General features: G+C 62.7%; 1 protein-coding gene across 1 annotated transcript; it reads left to right on the top strand.

Moving 5' to 3' along the window:
- Window positions 1–1,872: 1,872 nt before the first annotated feature.
- CHRM4 (cholinergic receptor muscarinic 4) lies at window positions 1,873–10,174 on the top strand. Its single transcript, XM_043910646.1, has 2 exons — window positions 1,873–2,038; window positions 7,397–10,174. The coding sequence occupies exon 2, from the start codon at window positions 7,426–7,428 to the stop codon at window positions 8,866–8,868; it is 1,443 nt and encodes a 480-aa protein (XP_043766581.1). The 5' UTR covers window positions 1,873–2,038; window positions 7,397–7,425; the 3' UTR covers window positions 8,869–10,174.
- The last annotated feature ends 6 nt before the right edge of the window (window positions 10,175–10,180 follow it).

Raw genomic sequence — 10,180 nt, 5'->3', positions numbered from 1 at the left:
CCTTGGTTTCTGACTCTGCTCTCCACAGTTCACTGTGGGATCTGGGATTGGGGGATGCCCAAGGCCCTACCTACCCCACCATAGGCATTTTGGAAAACCGGGGGTAGCTTTGCCCAACAGCTTCTGGAAGAATTCAAGGGAGTGGTTGGAGACTTATCTAGTTTCTGCGGCCTCCAGTGGCCTTGTTTGTTTCCTCCTCTGACAGTTCATCCCAACCTGCATGTCTGTGCAAACACACACTTTCACCCTCCTAGAAGGACCACCCTCTCCCAGGCCCTAGGAGGGATATGGAAAAGGGAAACCAGTGCAGACAGTTATCTATTCGTCACATGAACCAACCAGGCCTGTTTCCTCTTCTGTAAGATGAGGGCAAGAACAGCAGGGCCTTTTCCACCCTTTGGTTATGAGAATCATGGGAGACCAGATGGTTCAGGTAAAAGACGATGGCTTCTCACTCGTCCAGGCCGCCAGCTGCAGCCCTCAGGGTTCACAGAGGGCTCCACACGAAGAGCACCACGGGGCTGGCTCCTGCCTGAGTTCCCGCCCCTTTCCTGGCAGCTCCTGCTGCCTCCTCCGCTGCGGTACGCCCTCCACCTCCCCGCGCCCGGCACACACAGCCCCCCGCCCAACCCTTGGGGGAGGGTGGAGGTGGGGCGGGACTTTAATTGTTTTTCCAAGAAAAGAAACCATCCGTCTTAAGGTTTAATCGGATGTTCGCGCTCAGAGAGTTTGAGGTGCCAAGCCCCGGGGCCCGGGCGTTTGGGGGGTGGGGGGACCTTGGCCCGCCGCAGGAAGGATGGTCTCGGGGGAGACGGGAACGCTGGTGCCCGCAGGCCGAGCGGGTCTGCCAAGGTCTGCGCCGAGGTGGCGCTCTCCAAGGTGCTGAAGCCTCCCAGCCCTCATTCCTCGAGGGCCTCAGCCGGCCCTCCTGCTGGGGCAGGCAAGGCCCCGAGCCCCAGGGCTCTGGCCCGCGCGGTTCCCGGACACCTCAAGGAGACCAGCAGCTCTCTCCCTCGGGGGTCTCGCTCCGGGTTCCACCCCAGGTGACCTTGGGCACTCGGATTTCCCTCAAAGGCATCGGAGAGCTTGCCCTCCAGGCTGGATGGGCGGCGCGTCCTGTCCCCGGGGCTGGAGAAAGGGTGCGCACCGGCTCCCCGGCTTGGAGCGCAGGAGCAGGAAGCCTGGCCGCAGGAATGAGGGTCGGACGGGGTTGCGTGCGATGAGCCGGTTCCTCTCTCCCTAGGGACCGTCGCCTAGCTTCTCTCTCCAGCGCCTTCCCAGGTCCCGACGGCGCCCCCTCTTCCCTGGCTGCCCGGCGGCCAATACTCCGCCTCGAGGCTCGAAACTGCCGGCCCTCGGCTCTCTGCCCCGACGGAACCCGGACGGCCGAGAGCCCACCCCATCCACCCACCCATAACCTCCTGTTAGGGTCAAACACTCGCGCTCCCGTGGTCGAGCTGCGAGCCGGGCAGTGTGAGGAGAAACATCCGGGCGGGCACGAGACCCCCTCCCCGTCCCCGGTGCTTGGTCAGAGCGGGGGCGGGAGCGCAGCCAGACGGGACTGCCAGCTCCCTCCCCAGCCCGCGAGGGGGCGCCGCGTCCCCATGACAACGCGGACACCCCACCCCACCCCACCCCACCCCCAGGCTCCCGGGAGGGCAGCGCCCCCCGCCAAGCCGCGCTGGGGACCGCGGGCGGTGCCTCTCCACAGTGCCCGAGTGGAGAGCCGCCGGCCGGCTCCAGGGAGGGGCGCGCGTAGCGGGGGTCCCGGACGCCCGGGGTGGTGCCCCCCGCGCGTCCCCGTTGGGTGGCCGGCCCGGGGCGGGCGGCGCGGCCCCGCCAGGATTGGCTGCTTCCCCGTGACATCACGCGGCTCGGGGAAAAGTGCGGGCGTGAGCGCGAGTCTCAGCCACAGCGCCGGGAGCTGCGGGCGGAGCAGGGGCCGCCCCTCTGCGCCCCGTCCCCGCCCCCGGCCCGCGGGGCCACCCCCCAGTCCCGCCGTCTGTCAGGTGCGAGGGGAACGGGGCGGAGGTGTCTGGTAAGTGACTCCGCGGCTGCGCGGGGGCGGGGGGCTCGGTGGGCAGAGAGGGACGCGTGGCTCCCGGACCCTCGGAGGCTCCCCGAGGCGGGCCCGACTAGGACAGGTCCCCAGGCTTCTTCGCGGGCGAGCCCGGTGCTGGGAGGTGCAGAAGGCCTGGGCGGTGAGGGGCCCGCTGGAAGAAAGGCCCGGAGTGTGGCTCGGAGGCTTCTCCAGGTGCGCCTCCGGGAAGGAATGGACAGGCAGTAGGTCGGGCGGTGGCGGTGGTGGTGATGGTGTGTGTGCCCGCCCGCAGCCCCTCAGGAGCCCGGGGCAGCCGTCGGGGGCGGGACCCCGCACTTCATCCTGCACTGGCAGCTCTTCCGGGCGCCGGGCGCTGGAGCCCCAAAGAGGCTTTTTCCCGCCCGTCTCCTCGCCACCCCGGCGCCGCCAGCCCACTCCAGTCCACCGAGTCCTCCATCAGCGACCTTGAACTCTGACGGGAAACACCCCTGCCCTCTCCTGGCGCCCCTCCCCCCTCCAAGACTCCCCTCCTTTGTCGCCCAGGCTCAGAGACTGGGAGGTCCAGCGCCAAGCCCCGAGCCCCATGGCGGAAGTGTCACGCGCAATGTCGGTGCCAAATCCCCTGCGCCCCTTCTCCGTCCCCACAACTCCTAGTCTCCTCTCCTGCCCCAGGGACACAGCGGAGACCACAGCCTTCCCGCAGCCCTAGCGTGAACGCCTAGGAATCGAGGAGTCACCCCCAAACCCCCTTTCACCACCACCACCACCGCCGCCCCCCGCCCTGGCGTACAGGGAACGCGAGCCCATAGCGCCTGGGAATGGGGGGCTCCAGGACCCAGGAAAGCAAGGTGCCCACGCCCAGAGGCTGCAGGAACTGCGCTCCAGGGAGTTGGGGGAGGGTGGGGCACGGGGGAGCCAGGGCCCCTTCGGCCACCAGGGAGTCGCGGAGACGTGGTCTCCAGTTGGGCCCAGTAATAATTCCCAACGAGGCCCGCCCCAGTCCAGGGCTCGAGAGGCCGGGTGCCCACTCCAGCCGCTGGAGCCGGGCGGTGCCTCTTCGGCGGGGTTCGGGGTGAGGAATGTGAGATGGGGAAGAGTCTTACACACGCCTTACACAAGCCCCGGGCCGGGCCTCCCAGTTATGGAGGTGCTTCTCGCACCCTTCTGCCCCGCAGACTGGGCGCCCTTCGGCGACATCAGAGCCTAGTATGCCTCAAGTCGGGTTGAGAGACTCTACCAGCAACCCCTCGAAATAGTCCGTCCCAGTCCGGGACTCTGCACCTCAATGTTGGGGACGCAGACACCGCGGGGCCCTGGGCTAAGACGACGCCCCCACGTCTGGGGTCTCCCTGGCAACTCAGATTGTAGTCTGGGCTTGCAGTGCAGCCGGGAACCCTTCCCCATACACAGGCGGGGAGCGATCTAGACCCGGGTTCTTGGCCGACCTTCTTACTCAGACAGCCGAAGTAAGGGCTGAGCCTCCGGGCAGGGGCGGGACCCACAGGACCCACGGTGGGCCCGGCATTTGCTCCTGCACACAGGCTCGCCAGATGCAGGCACACCCGAACCGTGTGCATCCCTGGGCCGCAGCACTCCAGGCACACACAGACATGCACATGCACGTGTCCACACCGCGCGAGCATGCTCACGCGCACACGGGCGCACTGGTATCCAGGCGTGGCTCAGCGCACACACACACAGCACATGCAGACAGCTACTAGCTTCTACGCGCGCTCCCCAGTGATCACACACAAACAGAGCTCGCACTCGCCTTCCCGCCCACCCGTGCCTCGCAGTGTGCCGGATGGAACCGGGTGCCCTTAACTTTCCCACCGTGGAGCCCCAGGCAGCTCCAGGGCGGGGCCTGGCGAGGGGGCCCCGGTCCCTCCCCTGTGAGGGACCTCCCCTGCCTTCCCAGTCGCTCTCGGAGTTTGGGGGCAGTGGGCGAGTAGCGGCCACCCGCTCTAGGTCCGGAGCTGCACCCAGGGACCGACATTGCCATCTAGCGGTGCGCACATCCCCGGGCAGCGGCTGCTCCCCTCCCCAGGTTCCCGCGGGCCTGGATCCCAGAGAAGCGCCTCAGCAGAGGCTAAATTCGAATGTCTGCGGGTGATCCCCCCCACCCCGGGAAGATATTAGGGGCGGGAAGAGGGGAAAGTATTTGCCTAGCCCTGCCTGCAGCTGGCTGCTTCCCCAAGCAGGTCCAGGGCGAATAAACCCTTGGCCACCTGATTGGAGACAAGCTGTTCAGATGGAGACAAGAGATCTGCTTTTCTCTGGGGACTCTAGGAGAGGGAGCCCGCAAGGAATGAGAAGAGACCCTACACCCAGGCCTCCCCTGATCCACCCCCGCGCAGCGTGCCCAGTCCTGCCCAACTCTTTGTGACCCCACGGACCGTAGCCCGCCAGGCTCCTCTGTCCGTCGGGATTCTCCATGTAAGAATACTGGAGTGGGTTGCTTTTCCTTCTCCAGTGGATCTTCCCAACCTTGGAGTCGAACTCCTGTCTCCCGTGTGTCCTGTGTCGCAGGTGGATTCTTTTAACCGCTGAGCCACCCGAGGCAGGGTGGAGTAGAGGCAGGAGAACAAGGTGATGTTGTAGCACCTTGGGGTTAAGGTGGCTGCCAGGCTCTAATTCCGCCCCCGCCCCTTCTTCCACACTGGGTGACTTTAGGCAAGTTAATTCACATTATCCTCGTGGGTAAGAAGATACCTCAGTAAGATGAAGACACTTACAGCACCTGCCTTTTTCGGCTGCTGTGAGGATTAAACCCGATAATCTATATAAAAAGCTCAGAGGGATCCCTGACTCATAATTCACACTCAATAAACAAGAGCTATTATATGTTTCCTGTCTGATACCTCCAGTTCCATTTCGATCTCACCGGCCTGTGTCTGGACCCTGGCAGGGGGCGGGGGGGTCTAAGGCGAGGGTTTCCTTGGGGCTGGCGGACGGACTATTCCTGCCCAGCCCTCGCCAGCCAGCCAGCACGTGCCTGTAGAAGGCAGCCTCCCCAGGCCGGGTGCTTCCGCCTCCTGTCTTGCCCAGGAGGTGGTGCCCGGGCTTCTATTTTGGAGTCTGTCAGCATGGTACTTGCTCTTTGCCCTTGACTCTTCTGCCACCTTGGGGGTGGCACCACCCTGCTTTGAGCCTCTCCTGTGAACTAAGGAATTGGGTGTGAGGATTGAAACTGCCAGGCCAGGAGGCTGGGGCTGTGATGCTGGCTGACTGAAGCTAGGCTTGGAGGGCACCCCGGCGGCGGGGTGTGGGGGGGTCACCCTGGCACCTGGCTCCAACCTCCAGTGCACGTTCGTGCTGGAGAGGCAGATGAGGTGCTGACCCCCATCACTGCCGGGAGGCTGTCCCAGGACGGGTAGCCTCTCTCTCTACTTTGCAAAGGAGAGCAGGCGGGGCAGGGAGGCACGGTGGCTTGTGCATGGCCGCCCAGATGAGACCCTGGGCGCCTGGGCTGCAGGGCCCAGGCTCCTTCCTCCACACCCCACTTCCTCCGCCTCTGTTTCTCTCTCACACAGACGCACAGAACTACGTATATACGCCAGGGAGCTGCGGGGCTGGCAGGGCTGTGATGGGCCTGTGTGCGTGTGTAATGGTGCGCGTGTTGGCGGGTGTGAAGGAGGCTGGGCTGAACGGCTGCCCTGGCACAGCGCGCTGGGCGTGGGCCTCCCTCACTCGGAGGGAGAGGAGGTGGGGGGGACGGGAAGAGGCTTCAGGGAGAGGCCTCATGCTTGGGGGCCTCCGGCTAGGGCGCGCAGTGTGCACTGGTGAATGAGGGGCACCCTCGGGGGCTGGCCCCTGCTGCAGCCCCTCTGGGCCACTTGCTCCCCCTTGGGGTTCCCATCCGGCACTGGCCCCCGGGAAGCCCTGGGAGTCTGGCCTCAGTGGATGGGCCCTTTCGGCTTCTGATTCTTCACAGGCAGACCCCAGCTACCCTTGCACTGCACCCCCACGCCCTGGGGATGGGGGAGTGTTCCGGGAGGGGCTGCCACAGGGGCACTGTCCCCTCCTCATTGAACTTCCGGTTCCATGCCACCTGTTCCCTGATCAGGTCAGGTCACGTCTGGGACCACTGGCTCCTGTGGCTCTTTGGGCTTCCCTCTGCCAGACCCCTTAGCTCTGGGACAGCAACATGAGTGGCAGGAGCTAGGGAACCTTGGGCAGGTTACAGCCTTGGATTCTTCATCTGTTAGTAAGAAATAACAATATCCAAGACTGCCCTGGCAGTCCAGTGGTTAAGACTGCATGCTTCCACTGCAGGGGGGTGCGGATTTGGTCCCTGATCAGGGAACTAAGATTCTGCATGCCGCACCCCACTACCAATAAACAAATAAATAACAGCGTCCACTTCCTAGGTTTGTTGTGAGGATGAAATGAATGAATACTTGCAGAAAGCATGGAAGGTGATTGGTAAACAATGCATGTTAGCTGATAGTATATATTCTTGCCTTTGTCCCCAGTGCCTTCTGTAGGGATTAGCAGGCAAGTCCCGCCGCAACATTTGGTTAAGAAGTGACCAAGTTCAAGAGGGAGGGGACATACATGTACCTAATGCTGATTCATGTTGATGGATAGCAAAAAACTAGCACAATATTGTAATTATCCTCTAATTTAAAAAATATTAAAAAATCTAAAAAAATAAAAGAAGTGACAAAGTGGGTGAATGAACGAATACCTCTGACCTGAGCCACGTGCTGAAGTTGGGGACCACCCTTGCCCCCACCCCTCCACCCACACTGGCCTTCTGTCCATACCTTGCACATGACTCCCAGCCTCAGCTCCGCCATCGCCCTCGCCGAGGCCACTCTCTGCAGCTCTGACTGCCCATCCCCTCTCTGACTCATTCTCTGTCACCTGCCCTTGTTTTCGTTCTAGCGCTTTTTCATTGCTCATGTGTTTGTATGTCTCCCCTGATCGGGATGTGAACTCCGTGAGAATGGGGGGCTGTGTGTGTCTCCTTCACGTCTGTAGCCCCAGCGCCTACAACAGCGCTTGCATAAAGCTCAGTTCAGTTTAGTTGCTCAGCCGTGTCTGACTCTTTGCAACCCCATGGACAGCAGCACAGCAGGCCTCCCTGTCTATCACCAACTCCCGGAGTTTACCCAAACTCATGTCCATTGAGTCGGTGATGCCATCCAACCATCTCATCCTCTGTCGTCCTCTTGCAAAGAGTAGGCACCCAATAAACGCCCTGTGAGCGGAGACAGGAGGAAGTGATGGGACCGGGTTCTCTCAGGTTCTGCAGGACGATGTTGCTCCTCTGTCACCTTGACTCCAGGGTACCTCACCTCATGCCTCTCATGCGCTTCAACAGGTCACCCCCTTCCTCTCTCGTTCCAGACACTATCCGCCCACGGCTGCTAACCAAAATGGCGAACTTCACCCCGATCAACGGCAGCTCCGGCAACCAGTCTGTGCGCCTGGTCACGTCAACCCATAACCGCTATGAGACGGTGGAGATGGTGTTCATCGCCACGGTGACGGGCTCCCTGAGCCTGGTGACGGTTGTGGGCAACATCCTGGTGATGCTGTCCATCAAGGTCAACAGGCAGCTGCAGACGGTCAACAACTACTTCCTCTTCAGCCTGGCCTGTGCCGATCTCATCATAGGCGCCTTCTCCATGAACCTGTACACCGTGTACATCATCAAGGGCTACTGGCCCCTGGGTGCCGTGGTCTGTGATCTGTGGCTGGCCTTGGACTACGTGGTGAGCAATGCCTCTGTCATGAACCTGCTCATCATCAGCTTTGACCGGTACTTCTGTGTCACCAAGCCCCTCACCTATCCGGCCCGGCGCACCACCAAGATGGCGGGCCTGATGATCGCTGCAGCCTGGGTCCTGTCCTTCGTGCTCTGGGCGCCTGCCATCTTGTTCTGGCAGTTTGTGGTGGGCAAGCGGACGGTGCCCGACAACCAGTGCTTCATCCAGTTCCTGTCCAACCCCGCGGTGACCTTCGGCACGGCCATCGCCGCCTTCTACCTGCCCGTGGTCATCATGACGGTGCTGTACGTCCACATCTCCCTGGCCAGTCGCAGCCGGGTTCATAAGCACCGGCCCGAAGGCCCAAAGGAGAAGAAGGCCAAGACCCTGGCCTTCCTCAAGAGCCCCCTGATGAAGCAGAGCGTCAAGAAACCGCCACCCCCGGGAGACGCCGCCGCTCGGGCCGAGCTGCGCAACGGGAAGCTAGAGGAGGCCCCTCCGCCCGCACTGCCGCCCCCGCCACGCCCCGTGGCCGACAAGGACACCTCCAATGAGTCCAGCTCGGGCAGCGCCACCCAAAACACCAAGGAGCGCCCGGCCACAGAGCTGTCAACCACAGAGGCCACCACGCCGGCCACACCCGCACCCCCCCTCCAGCCACGGACCCTCAACCCGGCCTCCAAATGGTCCAAGATCCAGATTGTGACGAAGCAGACGGGCAACGAGTGCGTGACAGCCATCGAGATCGTGCCTGCCACGCCGGCTGGCATGCGCCCGGCGGCCAACGTGGCCCGGAAGTTTGCCAGCATCGCCCGCAGCCAGGTGCGGAAGAAGCGGCAGATGGCGGCCCGGGAGCGCAAGGTGACGCGGACCATCTTCGCCATCCTGCTGGCCTTCATCCTCACCTGGACGCCCTACAACGTCATGGTCCTGGTGAACACCTTCTGCCAGAGCTGCATCCCCGAGACCGTGTGGTCCATCGGCTACTGGCTCTGCTACGTCAATAGCACCATCAACCCGGCCTGCTACGCCCTCTGCAACGCCACCTTTAAAAAGACCTTCCGGCACCTGCTGCTCTGCCAGTATCGGAACATCGGCCCTGCCAGGTAGGCAGGCAGGGGTGCCCCTGGAGGTGCTGGTGCGTGTGTGGGCGACCACGTGGCTTGGGGGATGCCCAGGAGAGATTTGGAGGCACTTCTCAGCGTTCACGTTCTCCGAAGAGAACTGAGGTCCCCGAGACCCCGCGAGGCTCAGAAGAGGCTCTGGCTGGATTCCGAGACCAGGTCTCTGCTCAGGCCAAGGATCAGCCCCAGGAGGTGACTGAGCCGGACGGTCCGACCCATCTCTGTGGTCCTGCCTCAGGGAGCTGGGGGGCACTGGCCTACGTGGGCACTTTGCCCCACTGTGACTGGCCAGTGTGGCTGGAAGAAGGGACATCTGGAGGGGAGCAGAGCCTCCTTTGGGAGGAGCAAGAGGGCCAATGGTTGGGAAAGGAGACTCAGGAAGGGAATGGAAGGGGAGGGACCCCTATTCTGCTGTAACCGGTGCTTTCTGCCCCCGACACCCCCGCATGTAGGCTCCGTCCCTCCTCCTAAATCCCACTCCAGGGGCAGAGACTCCCCTTGCTGCAGCTACTCAGCCGGGCTCTGGGTGGGTGGGTGTGGGGGGTGGGCTGGCTGGAAGCCAGGCAGAGTGGGCTCTGAGCACACCCCCTATAGCACACCCAGGTCACATTCAGGATGGGCCAGTGGGGAGATCAGGGGTTCACTCAGGAACTGGGGTCCGGCCACCTCCCACCCTAGGCTGAGCTGAGCAGTCCCATCTTTCTGTGGAGTTGTCCCCGCTCCCTAAGGAGAGGGCTCGTCCTGGGTCACATGTAGCGAGGGTGGGACTGTGGCGAGGGGTATTTGCCCTGGCCTCTGCAGAGTATGAGGAACGCTCCGGTTAGTCACCAGGGAGAAACCCCAGGGTGCGGTGGATATGATCCCCAGTTTTCCGTGACAGTGGCCGGGGCTGGGAGGGGGTGCGGAACAGGGCTGGTGAGGAGGGCAAGCGACTCCCACCTCTCTTCTCTCAAAGGATAGAACCTTCTGGATTGGCAGTGGGCTGGACCCAAAGATCTTGACCTGGGGAAACTGAGATGGGGGAGTCAGTCCTATTGTCTCCTGGGTTCCCTCCCCACCCCTGGCCTGGCCCCTGGAGAAACAGGACTGAAGGGCTCAGGGGACTTGATCGGGGGCACCCTTCCAGGGGTCAATAGGGGCCCCTGGAAGAAATTTTCATAACCGTTCTCCATGAGCTCTGGGGGGCACTCACTGCCAAGCCCCCAACCCCCTGAAAGCCACCGTTCCCTCCAGCCCTCTCTCTCCTCCATTGTCCCACCTCCAACAAATCACCACAGCAAACTCCCTGGGAAGGGGCT

Source organism: Cervus elaphus, chromosome 1 (genome assembly GCF_910594005.1).
Source record: "Cervus elaphus chromosome 1, mCerEla1.1, whole genome shotgun sequence".
In the NCBI taxonomy this organism is placed as follows: domain Eukaryota; kingdom Metazoa; phylum Chordata; class Mammalia; order Artiodactyla; family Cervidae; genus Cervus; species Cervus elaphus.
The sequence above is the reverse complement of the archived record's forward strand: the minus strand, read 5'-3'. Positions and strand labels throughout refer to the sequence as shown.

Coding starts and splice junctions, on each gene's coding strand:
- CHRM4 (XM_043910646.1), top strand. CDS start 7,426: ATGGCGAACTTCACCCCGATCAACGGCAGCTCCGGCAACCAGTCTGTG.